At 42.3% G+C, this 18,971-nt stretch overlaps 1 protein-coding gene across 1 annotated transcript in view; it reads left to right on the top strand.

The window, feature by feature from the left end:
• The window catches only part of FAM124A (family with sequence similarity 124 member A), a 44,942-nt gene extending 25,971 nt beyond the window's left edge, over positions 1-18,971 (top strand). Inside the window, exons 3-4 of the mRNA XM_087757683.1 lie at positions 2,299-3,038; positions 15,129-18,971. Coding sequence (XP_087613809.1) covers positions 2,299-3,038; positions 15,129-15,932 — 1,544 coding nt within the window. The 3' untranslated portion in view covers positions 15,933-18,971. The remainder of the gene's footprint in view (positions 1-2,298; positions 3,039-15,128) is intronic.

Raw genomic sequence — 18,971 nt, forward strand, 5'->3', positions numbered from 1 at the left:
CTTTTCCCCCTTCAGCATAGTTGCTTCTAGCTCAAAAAAAGATTATTTGCTCTGCTGTACGTATAACCCTAGCTCCTAACGATGGCTTTGTGCCGTGCTTTGGTGGTCTTCTGAGGCTGGCTCTGTGGGCATCTGGTGCTGATGGGCACAGGCAGCGATGGCTGCAGAATACTAATGCTGGGACTGGCTCCCACAAGGCTCCACTTTTGAAAAATGCTTTAGCCATTCAGTGTTCATGCGCCATGCTGAGCAACAGGAGGGCAGAAAAGCCATGCTCAGGGATTTTTTTTTTTTCAATGCAGAGCAAGAAGCTGACAGGAATGATGGCTCTTTGCTTCACACTGTTGTGTCCAGGCTTCTTTCAGAGCAGCGGTCATTTATATGCATAAATATCAAGCCTGTCACTTGTTGCAGGCTTTGATAGCATTTGTGTAACAAAGGAAACAGAGGGAGAAAAGAGCTGAACATCTTCTATTCCAGTCTTAGAAAATGAATGACTGCGTAGCTATGGTGATTACTTTCTCTCTGGTTTTGTTAGATCACTGTCCTCTGAAATTTGTTTTCCTTCCTGTCCTGCTGTCCCATCTAAAGGACCATGAGAGGACCTCTCCCCACGCCCCCTTTGTCTTTCCCCCACACTGCGACTACCCACAGGGGATATCTCAAAGAGTTGCCTACCAGTAACAATTGCCACAGCAAAGCCTCTTGCCATATACTGACACAGATATTATTTTTTTTCGCTTCCATTTTTTTCTTCCGTTAGCCATCTGACAAAGTCACTCCGCATCACCCATTTCATGCAGAGATACGAGAACTCCACTGTAATTGTATTTTTGATTATTTACTTGATTTTTCTATATCTCCCCTAGGCAAAATGCATGCTTGCTATTTGCTCTGCATACCATGTCTTTCTGCAGCTTCTAAATTGAGGCTGATCGTATGTTTACCGGTCATCTCTGGAAAGCTATGCAGTTGCATCTAGCTTTTCTCTGGGTCTTGTGGCTATTCTGTATTGAAAGACAACTAAAATACACTACTTGTATAATACTGCTTTTCCATTAAAGCAATTGCTGAAGTATCACAGGAATGTTATTCTGATGCCAGGAGGGAGGAGGGAGAGGTTCGTGCTGATTGCCAATAGGAGGGGAAACAGCCTGTGAGACAATCCCCCTTTTAAATGTGATCTGAGCAATGAAAAGCTTGGGAAGCCTTTCTAAGGCTTCTCACATTTAGGCTTTGTGCCCAGGCTCAGGGTCTCGGACATGGAGGTGGTTTCAGAACACCGCATAGGGGGAACCATTTCAGCAAAAATATCCAGATTACCTGGATAATTTATTAAACTGTCTTGGATCTTCATTCACATGCATCTTTATTGGCATGCAACTCCGGCAGAACAGAAGTGACGATTTCTCCCCTGCCCTCCAACCAGCCGTTGCTCTGCTTCTGAGCTATCAAAGAGGTTTCAGGGACAACAACAGATAGAGCCCCTGTGAACATTCCCAAGGCTACCTAGAGGTTTCTTTTTTCCCCTGAGTAAGTGTAATTTTTTGTGCTTCCCACTTTTACCAGTCTTCCCTAATCTTATAAAAACCTTGAAGCAGTAGTATTATAGTCTTGATGGTCTGAAGATATAAACAGTGCAGGATTTGTAGGGACAAGTAATATCTTTTCCTGAAGAAGGACTTGTGTGCCTGAAGGCTTGTCTGGTTTTTTTCCCAACTGTATCAGTTGGTCTAATAAAAGATATTACCTCTCCCTACAAACTTTGCCTTACTTACTAAAACAGTTGCCTCTAGGACACAGAACACTCTTAACTGGATGGAAAACTCCAACGTCAAGGTGATAGAGTGGAGTTCAGTGGTGTGATTTCCATGCCCTGAGCCAATTGGCACAAATTAAAACAAGGTGGGATGAACAGTGTCCACACTGATCATTCTGCACATCATTAGTGTCCCTTTCACCCCCACTCTACGTCAGTATTTTTTTCTGTCCTACCTCTCAGCTGTATGGGGTAGCTCCTTTCTAACACAGAAATGCACATTGGGTAACATCCTTTGAATGCTACCTCAGCAGAAACAGCAACTCTTACGGTATGCTTGATGAAACTTCTCTGTCTTCTGATTATTTTCTTGGTTGCTGTATCTATGTACATTATTTTTTGTTTACTGCAGGTGAGCTTGAGAGAGATGGAAAAAAAGCCCAGTGTGACTGAGTAGACTGTTTCTTGTTTAAGGATCACCTAAATGTTGACAACTTGGTTACAAATCTTAAAGGATATTTTTCTTTTTATACTCTCAGGTGAACTTTCTGTGGAAGGCATACAAGACCCATTCCTTGTTAGTGTACATATTATCACAGATCCAGGTGAATCCAAGGCTCTTCAGCAAGCCATCGATAAGCTTCTAGCCTGGATCCATCCAGACCTCCAGCTGTTTCGAGTCTCAGAAAGACGAGTGCCCAAGAAGCGCAGGAAACCAGGGAAAGCTGGTGTTTCTCAGCCAGCCCTTGCCATCATTCTGTTTCTGCAGGAAGAATATGGAGAAGAACCTATCTTGCAGCTCCACGAAACCTTTCAGCGGCCACCTTGGCATTACCACCACACAGAGCGAGTGCATGGGAAGTTCCTCCCTTACATGCCATGCAGCCAGGACTTTTACACTTTGGCTCCAGAGACTCCTCTGTGGGCCATTCGCCCAGTGCACTACGGGAAAGAAATTATCCGCTTCACTATATACTGCAGGAGTGAAAACTTTGTCGACATTTTGAAATTGTATGAGTTAATACTGAAAAGACCAGTATGTCAGAAAAAAGCAGACTTTTGTGTTTTTCCTGTCTATTCAAACATGGAAATAGACATTCAGTTTTCTTTAAAAAAACTTCCGAAGGGCCAGGTGCCAATGCCGACAGAGTCAGCAGTGCTGGAGTTCAGAGTAAAAGATGTGGGGCAGCTTGTGCCTCTCTTGCCCAACCCTTGCAGCCCCATCAGTGAAGGCAGGTGGCAGACCGAAGACCATGATGGAAATAGGATCCTTTTGCAGGTAAGTTCAGTACACAGGGAAACACAAGCACATTTATTGGTTTTGTGCAGGAAAGCTTAACCTGCAATGGTAGCCAGAAAAGGAGGCTTTTTTTTTCTTGCTCTATCCTGGGAGAAAGAGCCAGGACAGTACCGCTAAAGAAAGAACTTGAAACCCCTTGCTGTGTGTGTAACTAATCAAGAAAGCAGTGGATGATACTATCCAGATATCAGTCAACCTCAGTTTATGCAAAGAGTGATGTGAGATGAGGTAGCTGTTTAAAAGAATGAGGAGAGAAGGAATTACGAGCCCAAGTGGAGAAATGATGGCTGATGGGTGTAGTTTTATAAGAAATATGGGCACAGAACTGACAGGGGTTTATAAAATAGCTCTCAGTTATGAGATTTTTGTGGAAGACAAGCAGAATTCCTGATGGTACTCATTATTTTCTAGCATCACAGTGTGACAAACTGCATCTCTCTTTTGCACAGTGATTATGAGGATGGGGAGAGAGGTGGTGAAGGAAAAGAAATGCACCCTGAAGAGCAGCCTAAGAGAGACATTCCCACAGACTGTCTTTTTGAACTAATCTCAAGTGCTCGTAACCAAGTCCTGAAAGAGAGTTTATTTGTTAGGACATCTGTAGGCACCGTATCTGGGCAGCGTATCAGCATGCTCTGCTTCACTACACCACATCCGAGGGAGATAAAGGGGATAACAAGCAGTGAGCTTTTAATAGCTGCCTGCCCTGCAGAGGGGGTATCTGTGGCAATCCAGAGCCAGGTTAACATGAATTCCTGCACTGCAGAGGTATTTATTGCTGCTTAGCATTCAAATCAAGGAGCACAGACCCTCACCTTTGGAATACTGTTGTTCAGATTTCAAAGAAGGGTATTTTTTTAGAGTGAATTGCATTCATGAAACTTGTCAAATTGTCCAACCTTGTTTCTGTGGAAGAGGCGTTATGGGTGCCATCCTTTCACTGTACGGACCTCCCAGCATGCAGAGAGGTGTGTATACCCCCCTGCAGCACAGTGCCTCTGGGTTTGTAGCTCCTGGGACTGAAAATCCAGGTACATGGGGCATCTGTGCTCTGGTGAGTCACATCCAGGTGGTGGTGAAACCTTTCAATGTGGCTTTGCAGATGCCGCCCACAGAGACACCCCATGCCAGAGCTGAACAGCACACATGTAGGGCTCAGAAGGCAATTCAGTTTCCCTGCCTGTCTGCCAAGATGGTCACCAATTTGTCAGGGTTACTGCTTGCACTGTAGGGATATCTGTGTTAGCCTGAGATAACTTGTAAACTCAGGCTTAAAAGAGCCATCATGAAAGTTTTGCACAGCAACCACACTCACTTATGTCCCCTTTTCCCTGTTGTTGTTCAGGAGGTTTCTGCTATGTGATATAACTTTGATTTATGAGATCTTGCACTGGTTTCAAGTAAATTGAAGGGAAGGGTAAAAAAAAACAATCGGGTTTCTAAATAAGGTTTTCAATTTCAAAACAGCAAATTTTCAGAAATAACAGGTGCCAGGCAGTACAGAGGTAAAGCAAGACTTGCTGAACCGTAGGCTGAGGTAAACCCTGCAAAGAAAATCAGAATAAGATTCTAGCCATATGCACCAAAAGAGAAGAGTGAAAGCCTGCTGAGTGTGGCCTCCAAGTGCAATTAATTTTTATTTCTGTTTTCAGTGAGGATGATGATGCTGAACAGGAGGGCAAAACGGGAAATGGGAATGAAGTTACAGAAATGGAAATTATCACATTGGGAGTGTAGTGAAGCAAAAGAAATTTAATATATGTGAAATGGGGAGAAAACAGACTTTGGATATAACTTACGCGATTGTAGTCACGAAGACTAGGTCCTAGTATACACATTTTAAACAAGTCTGTACAATCAGAAGTGGAGCTCTATAACTAAATCAAAGGGAAAATGTCCTGTTTGTACTCAGATGACTACAAGCCACCAGTGCAACACAGCCATGAAAAGAAAAGTGCAGTCTCTGGTGTGTACCAGAGTTATTATCCCTTAAGGAGTGTGGGAAGTGCTGGCGCCATTGCCCAAGGTCCCACGGGCCTCACCTGTCTTCAGCCCTGGGCTCCAGAAAGGTTACTTCAGAGAGGTGCGGGTACGGGGAAGGGGTCTCACCCCATGCAGAGGAATGGAGAGACTGTCTTACAAATGGAAACTGGAAAAGTAGGGTCATTTCAGCCTAGCTACAGTAAGTCTGAAGGGAGCTCTGACTGTGCTCGGAAAATATACCAGAAGGTAAACGGCAGGAATGGGAAAAGGCTGTTTCACTAAATGACTCTTCTGGCACAGGAACAAAAAAGTGTCGATAAATAGATTAAAGTTGGCAGTTGTACATATTGATGGCCAACTACATAACAGCCACCCAGCAGGTGCAAACAGGTTAATACCCTAATTCAAGCCAGGATGGTCAGTTAAGGACAAGAGATTATATGATGGAGCATGGGCTATAGGAAACACTGGATTTGGTGATCTATGGACTCCTTATGTTCTTTTAACTCATTCTGAGTTCAAAACAATTATAGTATCTAACTTTTAAAGGAACAGGACTACCTTTTGACTTCTCACAGAGTGCTGCTATTAACAATATTATCAATGCCACAGCACTGGTAATAACTTTCACTTCTTCCCAGTTCTGTGAACCCAAACAATGACCTCCTAGTATTTTTCAGCCTGCACATCAGTTGGTACTTAGTAATCATCAGAATATTTGTATTTACTTCATATGGATACTGCACCTTTTTACAGATTAAAATTACCAATTATATGCAAAATGGTAGATTAACATCCCTGTTAAATTACAGGCAGTGTTTAATGTTTGAAGTTTGAATGTACCTCCATGATTAGATTAACAAGATGTGACCTCTTTGTTTTTCTTGGTGTGCTTACAGGGACTTGGATACTTGCCAGCCAGATTGATCCATGTTCTTAACCCATTTTGCAAATGCAATTACCAAGGGACTTAGATAGAGTCAGTGCAAGAGAAAATAAAGTTATTCATGGGCAGGATAAGTCTGTCTAATACCACAGAAACTATTCGTTCATTTGCAAAGAAGCCCTTCAAAATTATTTTGTCACAGTAGCTTTTCCACATTGGCAAGGTAGCTCCAAGGGTGCAGCTATATACCAGCTGAGGCAAAGGGTAAGCTTCAGTTGGCTTTAGCAGCAGCAAGGCTTAAGAGCATGTTTGCATCCTGTGGGAAGACACCCACACTGCTTCACCAGTGCGAAGCCCAGAAGCAGGAGCTCTGAGGAGCTCTTGTCAGAGCAGTGGAAAGAATATGTAAATAATGTAGCTAAGAATATACTATATACCGAATATACTGCCAGTTTTATAGGTCTTGTCCAAGTTCCTGGCTGCCTCTGGGCATAATCTGCACAGACAGCTGAAGTGCTAATGAACTTGCACTCCTGGCAGCGCAACGTGAGAAGCAGGAAAGGTTAATAACTGATGGGACTGGCTTGGCCATGCATGTTTGGGAAGCAGGGATAGTGAGCAGAGAGAAGAAAGTGCACAGATGGCTTCTTTAAATTATGAGAATGTCTTTGAATAGGGTAGGAAAGGTAAAATAACATTTTGGCAGAATTTCCTAGCTACTCTGCATGAGGGGGGACATGCAGACATGCTTGGGAGGAAGGTGGGCAACAGAAAATGAATATCTCACCTAGGTAGTGACTCGGCACTTAAGCATAAGACCTGCTGCCATTTTACATGCCAAAGGGTACCTGAGCCACGCACAAGAGATGTCCTGGCAAATTAGACTCAGGACCTACAGGAGGGCTGTGCCCTCCTGGAATGCCAGACAGGCACCCTAGGAGATACCAGAATGGACCAAACGCCTATGTTCAGGCACCTGATTCACCCTGTAATAACCAATTTCTTGCTGAAATCCCTCCACCTCCACCATCTTAAGCACCAAGAAGCAAACAACATTGCCAGAAAGCCAAGACAAATAAAAATCCCAGGAAATGTATGGTTTGTTACCAGTCTATGCTAATCCTGCCTGAAACAAGGTAGTCAGATCTGGCATTGTAAGGCTATTATGCCAGTTATTGTGCTAATGAACCTATACTGTTTATGGCGTGGCTGTTTTCTGCCTAGTGTTGCTTTATAGACCATCCTTGAAATAACAGTGCAAATGTTAACTCGTCGCAGCTTTTAGTTAGAGGGATTTTTTTAGCTGATTTGCTGAGTTAATCAGCCAATGTTCTTCTTACCTATACCGGGCAACTGTAATCTTGAGTTCAGAAGTGGTATAATCATATTTAGGAAACATAGTTTATTACCTGAAGCTTCAGTTCTGAGAAAAGATTGCTTGTGGACCCAACCATTAAGAATACTGTTCTGCTGCCTAAGAACAGCACCTGCTGCTGTGCTACCTGCAAGCTGAGGTGTCTGCTACCTTAGAGATTTCTCCATCACTTGGTGTATAAAATGAGTACTCTAGATCTATGGTCAGGCAGTAGTCATCCCCTAATGGTTTCATGAGGTCAGCTGCAGTCATTTATGTACAAGATTAGTATGTTACTGTTGAATACATCCTTGGAGTTGCCAGAAGTCAATATGGGGGTGCAGATGGCTGCCAGCTGCATGCTTAAAGGCATTCTGTGCTAGGCATTTGCAGTGCAAAATGCCTGAAGATGGGAAGCAGCATGAAGGTTACATGCCTACACAGACATCGGCAAATATGTTATACAGAAAGAAGAATGAAAAGCTTATAGCTGAAAACCTCTTTGTTTATTCAGTGTATTATATACAGGTGTCTGTGAGACTCATGAACTCATCTCTTCATCCCCTTTTATCTGGGGCCATGAGGAGAACGAAAGTGCCTTTATTTCCCACAGGTTATTTAAAACATGTACATATCTGCATGAAAAGTATGCTTGTAGTCAAACCCCACACTCAAGACAGCTGAACACAGAAATCAGGGAGAGAGGTTTTTCCATGATGCACAGCTAACCCAATGTGTTTTAGGGAGCAGAAACAGTGCCTTCTTACAGAGTGCTGGAGACTGACCGTAACTGAAGCAAGGAGCTGGAACAAGAGGACTCGGACAATGCAGAAAATACCCTGTCTTAGATATATGGGCGGCAAGGGTGGGTATTACTGAGCTGCTGAGGTCAAAATAATTATGAGATCTGAGATTAGGACAAGCTTTTCCTCTTTCTCTCCCAGCCCCAACTGAGACTAAAAGAAACATTTTACTCTCCTCTGCAGCACAAGGAATCGTTTGCCTCTCAAGCTTATCTTAGCCAAGGAGAGGCAAATCTTGGAGGCTCATGGTCCACTTTTGTTTCTGTTGAGAGGTTTAGAACACAAATCAGTGTGGTCACGGTTGCATTTACTTCAGTTGACCCACCAAACCGTTCCAGACCTCACCTGGCTCTGCATTTCCACAAAGCAGTGTTCCTTCTTCTTCCCTTAATTTCCAGTTTGGGTGCCTTGATGGTCATCCAGCATTCATATGATCTTAATAAAACATGTAAATAGTCTAGGAGCATTAGTCAATCTGCTGCCATTTTAGGGGTCCTGGGCTTTGTGGCACCTCTGGCTTATGCCCCGGCCTGAAGCATACAGCAATTTAGTCTCCTGAAAATTGAAATGCATTCATCTGCCTAAAGTGTCAGCAAGCTCAGTAAAGAAATGGCTTAATGATTTGTAAAATGATGAACACAAGGTCAGACTGGATGATGTAATGTACCCCTGTAGTCTTAAATGCAGTTAAATCATCTCATCCTTGTTACTCAAAGCATTACCAACTACAAACTCTGGGAAATAAAGGAAAGAAAGCACAGTCCCACTACTACAGTCTTGAGTCACTACAGTTAAGTACAAGTAGAAGAGAGAAAGATAAGTAAGTAGACTGGGAAGCAGAGAAGGTAAAAAGGAAAGACAAAAACAGGCAAAGAGAGGGCACTTTTGCAGAGAATAGTTTGGTCTGCAAGAAGGAAAATGGAGATGAGAAAAGAGCTTCAAGCTTGCTTGAATTAATAGTGCAGATAGAGCAGCTCTGAACACAAAGAGGAAGAAAGGCAAGAAAAGCATCAAAGACAAGCAAGGATGTATACAGGGCACCTTTACAAAAATTACTTTTGGTTTCTCTTGAAACTGGTGAAAAGGACAGACTTTTGGAGTAAAAATTGACTCAGTCAAGGGAGGTGCCTTAAACTGATTTAATTAAACTGTAAGTCTAATACTAGCCTCCTGTTTTTAAAAATCCTCTACTCTATTTTTCCTTTCCTTCTAGTGCCATAGGTGTTTGGTTCTTCTTAGTGCTAATGATTGGTTTTGGGGGTGACACAGCAAATCAGTCACTAACTCAAATAGGAGGAGATTTCTTAGTTGTTTTTCTTCATCCTAAGGTACTTTCTCTGTCTTTTCCGTTAGTGCTGTGAAGTTTCACGGCATAGTAAGATCTCTGACGACTCTATACACCCGGCAAAAACTGAATATATTTAATGTTACAAGACACCCACCTGTTCTATTTTTCTCAACACAGTGCATGCCACTTTTCAAATATTTTCAATTCAATTTTAAATCAAATGTGTGCATTTTTCCTTTTGATATGCTGCCCTTTTGAATACATTTTGCCTTTCAAGAAAGACTTACTATGGTGATACTGAGAACTAACGTCTGCCACTTTTTCTTGTGTTGTTTTTTTTTCCTGGATCAATCCCACTGGTTTTAATACAATTAAACAAACACTGTCGTACTCCTGTTGAGCAAGGCAGGTAAAATCTGGGCTCAAGATGGTGATGTCATTGCCGTGCTGGCTGTTTGGCTGGGTTCTGACCTCAGCGGGGCCTTGCTGGCAGTGCTTAATACAGATAATGCATAATGAGATCATGATCTGCTTTCTTAAAAAGCAGATAGCTTAAAATAGACTGCAGGAGCACTCATGGATTTTTTGTGTCAGGTATAGGCAGTCCAAGTGAAGTCGAAAGTGCGTTTCTGCGAGGTTCGCCCCAAGTCATTTATGGCATTCCCGGATATTCGTCATGAAATTCTTCTGCAGCCCATTGTAATACACAAAGACCCTAAATCCCTCCAGGCTTCACAAAGATTTGTGCAGAGATTATAAATGAGCAGCAGATAGCGCCAGATGAAAAAATCTGTTCTGTTAGAGAGCTAATCTCAGTCAGTTCAGTCAATGGCTGGTTTGTTGTGTGTCTTTATGGCAAGGTCTGACAGATCTCTCTCCCTGTATTTGGAATTTCAGTCAAAATCAACGTGTCGGTTTGGATAGAGCCTTTGTCCTCTCATATGGCTGACCCTCTCTCCAGCATCTCGGCCACACTTGTGCCTGACGCAGGCAGCATGGCTGTACCAGGCAGGGCTCTGCCGGGCTGCAGCCAGGTAACAGGCAATGCAGAAAGCAAGCTTTGAGAAGGCCGAAGAAAAGGACTTAAAAAAGAAAAGAATTCAGAAAAATTAAAGCAGATGCAACAGCTTCCAAAACCAAGGGAAGAACTGGGGAGGAGGGAGAAGGCTGTTCTGCTGAAAAGAGTAGCTGCATGTGCATGACGCTGTCTTCAAGGCACAAAAATAGGTCTTGCTGTTTACAGCATCCCATGGCTGAAAGGGCAGTGGAAGATCAGCATCTCCTGCTTGCTTGTCATGGTTTCTCCCGAGAGCAGTCACATGTGGAAATCCAGTTTGAACTTTGTGGGACTGCCAGGCACTGCAAGGGTAAAACAAAGAGGAGCGACCACGTGAACGCACAAGCTGCACGCAGCTCTCCTATGCTGTGCCAGGGTGGTACGAGGGAGCACAGTCAATGGCCTTGGCACAGGACTAGGAGCTAGTGTCGCCTGAGTTTTAATCCTTGCTAAATCATTGAATCCTCTCTGTGATCTCTGATAAGCTACAGAATGTAGATATAGAAAAGTCTTATTAGTCCACATAATCCAGCTCTCTACAATATAGGATTAGCCTGTAGTCTTTGTTCACTACTATTTCATGAGATGCAGCTTCTGACACTCCACCTGTAGTACAGTTGTGCAGTCCGGTATTCTCACAGTCAGGAAGGTTTTCAGTTATGTTGCTTTAGGATGAAAGTATTAAAAAAATCTCCCTCTATTATTTCCCCTTTCTGCTTGTATCATGAAGACCAGCACTGGAAAACAGGCCTTCTGAATCATAACACATCTAAACAAAAAAGGATCAAGGTAAACAATTCTTCCTATAAACAGAGCTGTTCGGAAATAAGCTGCATTAGTGATGTCTCTTGGCCTGCCCTGCAGGCAGCCGTCCTAAGGGCAGGCTGTACTTGTCCCCTTCTGCTCGCTGATCCACCATTACCTCCTGCCAGGCCAACTGGGCTTGACCAGGAGCTGTGACCCAGTAGCAGATATAACAGCAAATACCTTGTATAAAATGAAATGCTCTTATCTGTCCACAGGAATGTTAAAAGAGCTAGGAAAAAAGTTAAAAATAACAAAACCTTAAAACTAATATCTTACCTAAAGTAGATTTTTGTTGTTAGTCTAAGTACGTTGCAGTTAGGCCAGGTACTTAAAGCTGTTCAGCTGCACGGGGCAGGTTGCCCCTTCCAAGTGCGCCCACTTAGAAGTGCATTTCCCCTTTCCTTTGAGTCTCTGTTTTTTATCTGCATTTTGGTTAGAAAGCTCCTACATGAGAGTCCCCAGGGTTTCTAGCAGGGGTGTTTCATCTCACCTCATCCATTTATCCTGGCATTGCCCTCCACTCCACACTCTCATAGGCGATGCCTCGGGTAAGCATCCTTTTGAGTACTGGTAATTTGGTTGCACCTGTAGTCATTGTATTGCATATCTACAATCCAAAACTAACACAAGCTATTTTAAACTAGAGGGTTTGTAAATATTAGAAAGGGTTCAAAACAGCTATTTTTGTGGCTGTGCTTTATTCCCCAAATGCTTAAGACTTTACCTGTATTAGTAAATTAAACCTGCCCAGGAGCATTCCCTGATATGGAGTGGCCCATGTGTGTGCTTGCAGGCCAGGCAGGATACAGCAGGTACCTACAATTGCACAACTGAATCAGACCCAATATCTCTCACCAGTGGTGATCTGAGAGACCAAATTAAATTACTTTTTCTTTGGAACACGCCAAAAGTTCTGTCAACACATAAGAATAACAAATTATTACCATCATCTAAATGGATGAGACTTTTACTAGTGTGCAAAATATCTCCTCTGTATACCAAAGCAAAATGAACACCTCGGAGTTACCTCTGCAGGATTTGGTTCGGCTCCAGATTGTAGACACCCAAAACTGCTGTCTAACTGCTGGTATTTTTGTGTGAGCTACAGTCTGTGTTCTCGCTGTAGTCGATGGATATGCACTCAGTACAGCCCAAGGACATAGAGAGCAATTCAGATAACCAGATACAGGAATTTCCTTTAGGGAAAACTGAATTGCTCTCCAGGCTCCATTGGCTGTATTAACTGAACAACTAAATCCTACCTGTGATGTCTGTGGGTTCTGCTTTATATATATAGACAGATGGTATGGTCTGCGCAAGGTAAAGGCAAGGCTTTTGTACTGCTCACAGAACTCTCCCCAGTGCAAGTGTCAGATCTGTCCCCAAAAGCCTTACGTTTTCAGGTACGGTTTTGTCCAAGTTGTTACCGGTGCTTGTGGTCCCAAGGGCCTCCTTACCCTTTCACAGACAAGAAGACTGCACTTGCTTGGATCCTTGGTTTCTTTGGATGCTTGATCTGCCAGATTATCAACTAAGTCTATGAAAACACAAGAATATAGCATAAAAAGTAGCCATGGGCAGGCAATCCGCCATCTTCTCTCTGCGAGGTAGGAGAAGTGTTCTGGAAGCACTTCTGTTGATTCAGCAAGCATGGAGGTTGAGTCCATGTAGTGTATCTGATATCAGAGCTACTGAACAGAAAAAAAATAGTACCTTTGGTTAATGCAAACACAATACGATGACGAGTGTTTTCTTGAAAAAACTCATCAAAAGAGTGCAGTGGTTTGGTTGTGTACTTTCAGCATGTCGTATTGTTATTGCTGGGTTATCCAGAAATGTCTTCAGTTAAGAAACAGCTGGTATTTTCTTCATGGACACAAGCCTTTTATCTTGCTGAGTAATTTTTTAAACAAATTAGATCACCTATTGCATAAATAAAATAATGTTGCATGTAGAGGCCTAAAGTGATTTCTGGATAATGTTCCATTGACGATTTGACTTATTTGACTCTTTCGTACTCAATTTTTTATCAGTTGATGAAACTGCTACACTACTGTGGTTAATTTACCCATTAAGTCATTTAATTCTTTATGACATTAAGGAAAACAGCTTATTATATTATACACAAATAGATTATGAATTAACATACCTCATTACATATACATTGGTGTATATATAGATACTCATCTGCAATGCCTAAGTGAACTCCTATGGTTTGGCTGTCCTATAAATCACCTCTAGCTGGACGATCACAAATGAGCAAAACATTTTTTGCAGATGTGAAAATCCTTTTTTGCCTCTAAAATCACTGCAATAAAAAACAGAAGATGGTTATGACAGATCTGGGTCACTAAGGCAACGTGATGTGCCCTAGCAAGATGTTAGAAGCAGCAATGTATGGCGTTCTTTTAGAGACAGCGGATACAAAGGACCTCCTTGGTTGCCAGGTCTCATCCCTTTCTGTCATGTCATATAATCTCTTTAGTAAAATGATCAAGCTCCATCTTTATCCATTACTCACCCCAGCAGACTCTTCTACTTCTGCGGTGATTAGAAACCTTTTATTAGTTTGTGGTTCAGGCTTTTTAATTGATAGTTCATCCTTTTTTTTTTCGTGTGGCTGCATCTTTTTTGGTTTGAATTTATTCTTTTTCACATAGGCATGATTTGAGTCATGTGCAGCATCCTGGATGAGGCCATGGCAGTGTTGTACACAGTGCATTAATACTTTTTTAACTCATTTGAAACTGCCCAGAATCATGTTTGTCACAGCCTTGTCACTTTAATAGCACATAGTGACCAAGATACCTAGTATTTCTCCTCTGTTGTTTCCAACTGACAAGTCCCATAGCTGAGATCAATGTTTATATTCAAGTGTATGGTCTTGCAGTTTCTCCCACTGTCCCTTTTGGGACAGAAATCTAGCATTTTGTATTATGTGAGAAATTCCAGTAAGACGAATTAAAATTAAACTTTTAAAAATTCAAACTTCTAAAACCCTTACTGAGATAAGCGGGGTGATGAAAAACCTTATGATTGCTCAGACACTAGGGACTCAGTTCAGTCACCCATCCATCAGTGTCTAATCCCATAGGAAGGCCACTTGGCCTCCAGCAGCCTCTTGAGAAGGACATGGGCTCCTCACTGCTATCCTTGTGCAAATGCTCAAGTATCTGGCAGGTAGACAAATGAATCCTGCCCTAGGGATGAGATTCAGGTCCAGATTCAGATCATAACCGTCAGGTTAGGTCTTCAGTCTAGGTGTCTACAAGCAATTAGGTGTCCAAAGCTGCCCTTAAAGTCATTAGGAGCTAGATAATAGACCAAGTTGGGTTCTAGGACGCACTGTTCAACTAGCCAGATGTGAAAAAGAAAATGTGAAAGAGTTGAAAGAAGTAGTAAATTCCCATTGAGACAACAGAGAATGAGGTTGCTTGCTAAAGGCTTTTTGATGTTTCAGAGGAAAAAATAAAAACATTTGCACCCCAGTAAGGAAGAAATGAGAAATAATAATGATGGTAACATACATGTCCCATTTCTTCATTTTTGTTCTTTAGCTGTCCACTAAGGCAGTAATGTTGGAAGACAGAATACGAATGAATCTGAACAAGTCAATAGTAAGTGAGAATTTCAAACTAGCGTAATTCAGCCCACAAGGCAGGGCTCCTCTACCATTTATTCTTGTTGTCTTCAAGGCTTCTTATGTAAATATTTGGGATTTTGGCAGGGTGCTTTCTCTTTGTTATTGAAGTGAAACATTTGCTGCAAGCATACTGAATGAAGTCTGCTTCGTAATTATTTGCAGTAACAACTCAGCAACGGAGACTTACGGTTGTAAGACTGCCAATTCTGTATTAATGTGATCTTCTTTTCTCCCTCTCCCGGCTGCAGCAAGCACGCAGTTGGTGTAGGAAGTCTGCAAAGCAGAACAAGCAATCATATCCATCTGTGTCAACAGATTCCCGCTTCACCACTCTGCCAGGCTTTCTTCCTCAGAGCCACCAAGCTGTCCCTGAACAACCAAAAGAAATGGGTCAAAACAAGGTACATCACACAAAGGGCCTTGGTCACCATCTTGGTTTCTCCCAGCAGGACTTGAGACACAGTGATCAAGGCGACTTCACACGCAGATCCAGCAGTGCCTCCAGCGTTGCATGGTCATTTCAACGAAGCAAGTCTCTGTTCTGCTTGCCGACAGTGAGCTCCTCCTCAGCCTCAGAGACTTTTCATTTCAGTGAACCATTTCAGTTTTTAAATACTGGGTCACCTGCAACCAGGTTAAAAACATGGAGATGCAGCCCCAGGCTTAACATTGATGACTTAGAGGGTGCCCAGGAGACTGATGTAGACACAGGGATGAAGCTGTCCTTCTCAGACCTGTCTGTGGTCTCTGCATACTCTGCCCTTAATGGATTTTGCAATGACTTGGAAGCCTCTCTTCCCCCACAGAAGCAAACTGTCGGTAAGACTAAACAGGCAGCCACTAGTGGAAGGCCTGTATCAGCCACGTGCAATACCTTTGAGTCGGTTGACAGTTCATTGCCTTCTCTCTCTGAATGGTCTTCCAGTTTATTCACATCAGCATCTGTCTCCAAGCAGCCCAAACAGTCCTCAAGAACAGCTTCTTGTTCTCTGGATGATCATGGTAGTGTTTGCCCAGCTTCACCAGCTAACGAAGAAGAATTTTACATCTGAGGTTTCTCTATCTTACACCTTCCAGGGCAAAAGTGTTCTACTTGTGAATGACAACAGTGGGCCCACCTTGAACTTGCAGAAGGTTCCTCACTAAGGAGAAAGTGATGCAGCAGAGCATGCTAAATATTTGAAGGAAGCATTTGGATCCCTCAGAGATGGGTGTCCCCAAAGCATGTACAGTAAAGCAGTCTGAGCTTGCATCCTGTACATTTGTGCCGGAGGGGATGATCAGAGGCTTATCCACAGCAGTGCAAGGTGGATGATTTCTATGACTGACCCTTGGACTGGTGGTGAAGGAAATGCCAGAAGAGGCACATAATAATCCCGTTTCCTTTAGCAGAAACTGAAGAGTAATTTGTGACGCCAAACTGCTTTAACTTTTCTGAGAAATTTCCTTAACTCAGGAAAGATGGGAGGAGAAAAAGGGTCTTCTTTCAGCTGGAAGTGCTGAGGTGGGGAGAAGCTTCACTCCTTCCCCAGGGACGAGGAAGCTCCACTGTATCGGTTACTTTGGCAGTCCAGGATGTGGAAAGTGCCAAAAGGGAAACCTTACAGAACATTTTCAACCCATCCCCTCAAAAAACCCATCCTTTCCAGTTGGAAGGGAGCCATTTGGGCTGTTGTCTGACCCACTTGGGTAGACAGTGATAAACCCAAGAAAACCATGTTTGCTACTTCTAACTCAGGCAATACAGAGCTTACCTTTTTGGAATACAAAACAAGGAAGATAACTCAGCGTTTTTATATATTGCTACACCACTAGTTCCCAAATATATGGCAGCTCCCTATTTTTTAAGGGGTTGTTTTTTTCTGATAAAAATAATTAATACAGAAACTTATTCTTCATATTTCCAGTGCAAGCATACTTCTTTCTGAGTAAAACACATTTCTGCTCAAATACCTCTCTCCAAAGGGAGAACAAGTCAAATTTTACTGGCTTTTCAAGTGATGTTTTTAAAATACGCATGCTTGATAACCTGTTTTGCCTCAATTTGTTTGGTATTTAAAAAAAAAAAAAAGTAAAAAGCTGTTAATATGACAGCTAAGTACCTTCACCAGGATTTAACTTGTATATACAGATTGTATCATGCATGTTCTGAAAAGTTACATTTTTGGCAGAGAATTGGCACTGATTGCAGCTGTGGTATAGCCAGTGAGAAAATGACCATGTTAAAAGGTGTATGTATAATGCTGTATGTAACCTATATACAGGTACAGACGCTGAAGACCTACCATGGTGGCATTGTGGTGGATGGCATAAAAACACATTTGTGGAGAAAAATGTTTGCTATATTACCAGGTAGTTTTACTCAGAAGAATTGCTGCTTTGAAAAAAAAAACAAACAAACAAACAAAAAGCACACGCATACTCTAAATAATATTTACAAAAAGTGGAACAGCTCCCCTGGCCCATTTAAGTAAATGCACAGTTTGTACAAACAATTCTGGAAGAAAGCGTGGGAGAAATTGAGTACAGGTTTATGGGGGAGGAGGGGGGATTCCATTAAACCTGCACCCCCAATCCAGAAGAGGCTAGAGGGACAGTCAAGAGTCAGGATGCTATTCCTCAAGGCTTTTTCCTTTTGCTGCCATTTTCTCCACACAGGGAAAGAGGCATCAGGCTGAAGTCCAGGTCTCCTCTTTGTGAGATGCTATCATAGCATGTACCAGAGGTAGACCTTGTCTTTTGTGCTAAACACAGTGTATAAATAGGAAAATCTATTCAAGCTGTAAGAGCACAGGAGCTTATCAGCCTTCTCCTGCCCTCCAAACTGTTTAGGCTTACTGAGGTTTTGGGTAAACTGTTCTCTTAAGAAATGTCTGAAAATCCAGAAATAGCACCAGTGAAGGATTTGTCATGGTGTGCATGTGTTTACCTGCTCTGTACTCGTTCAGAGTCCACGCAGTCTTTCCTCAGACTTCCGTGGCCTTTAAATCAAACCCCCTCTGAACACAGCGGACCTGATTATCCAAAGTTGTGGTCTATGTTATTGTTTGTACCCTGTCAAAACACTTGTAAAACACTGTGAGGTCAGACCAGCAGTTTTTTCCATCAGCTCGCAATTCACCATACGAGCAGCAGTGCCTAGGACAGTCAGGCTCCACAGGTTTAAACTTATGATTCGTTATTTTCTGTCATGTTCGTGGTAGTACAAAAATAAATGATGAAATAGCATTGTATATTTATGGGACAGCCATTTTATCAACACTTGCCACTTCCAGATATGAGAACCAACAGGATAAATTTGGTTCAAATCTGTTAAAAATTTTAGTATTCATTATTTGGAATAGGAAAAAAAAAATCCTTTTTGCAATATTTTAATAATATAGACAACATTTGATCTGAACATGAAATCAAAAACTGGTTCGAGCTGATGTGTTTGTCTGATCCTGGAATCATGCCAACATCCACGACAAAAGCTGATTGGGGCTTTTAATGAAGAGGAGGCTTTGAAACGTCTCTCTGCCTAGGGTGTGCCTCTGCAAGAAGGAGTTCAGCACATCTGGGGACCGTCTCCAGACGCAGCAGGAAGCACTGGTTCTGGAGGCCTACAAACAAGCACAGGATAGCTCAAGTGTCAATCGTGAGGCTCATGTGCGGCATTAAGCAACAGCTCCGCAAACATCTCAGCTCCAGATTTTACCACGTTAATCCTAATGGGAAGAAAGCCAAATGAGCTTCCATGGACTCTGACTTTACGCTGTCTCCACTGGTTCTGTCTCCAAGTATTTCTGTTCTGTTTATGGATACTTAACTAGAAATGGAAGTTTTAATTGTTTACATTCATGGTGCTTGTAACCAAATTTTGGAATAACTGAGTGTCCTACTGTCAGGAAAAACAGAGATGATAGTGTACAGAAAACATTTTCTCTATAATAAAGAAAGACAAGATTTTGAAGAGTGTTTCACTGAAGGCAGGCTTCATTAATTCTCTTCCCGTTATTTAAGAGTTGAATATGCACAAGTTTCATGGCATTTACTTATTGTTTTGGTTAAATTATGAACAATGTCTTTCGATAACTGCAGGTTTTCCCTGA

This window comes from Nipponia nippon, unplaced genomic scaffold, assembly GCF_047370975.1.
Source record: "Nipponia nippon isolate SJK-2023a ecotype South Korea unplaced genomic scaffold, ASM4737097v1 scaffold_2, whole genome shotgun sequence".
In the NCBI taxonomy this organism is placed as follows: domain Eukaryota; kingdom Metazoa; phylum Chordata; class Aves; order Pelecaniformes; family Threskiornithidae; genus Nipponia; species Nipponia nippon.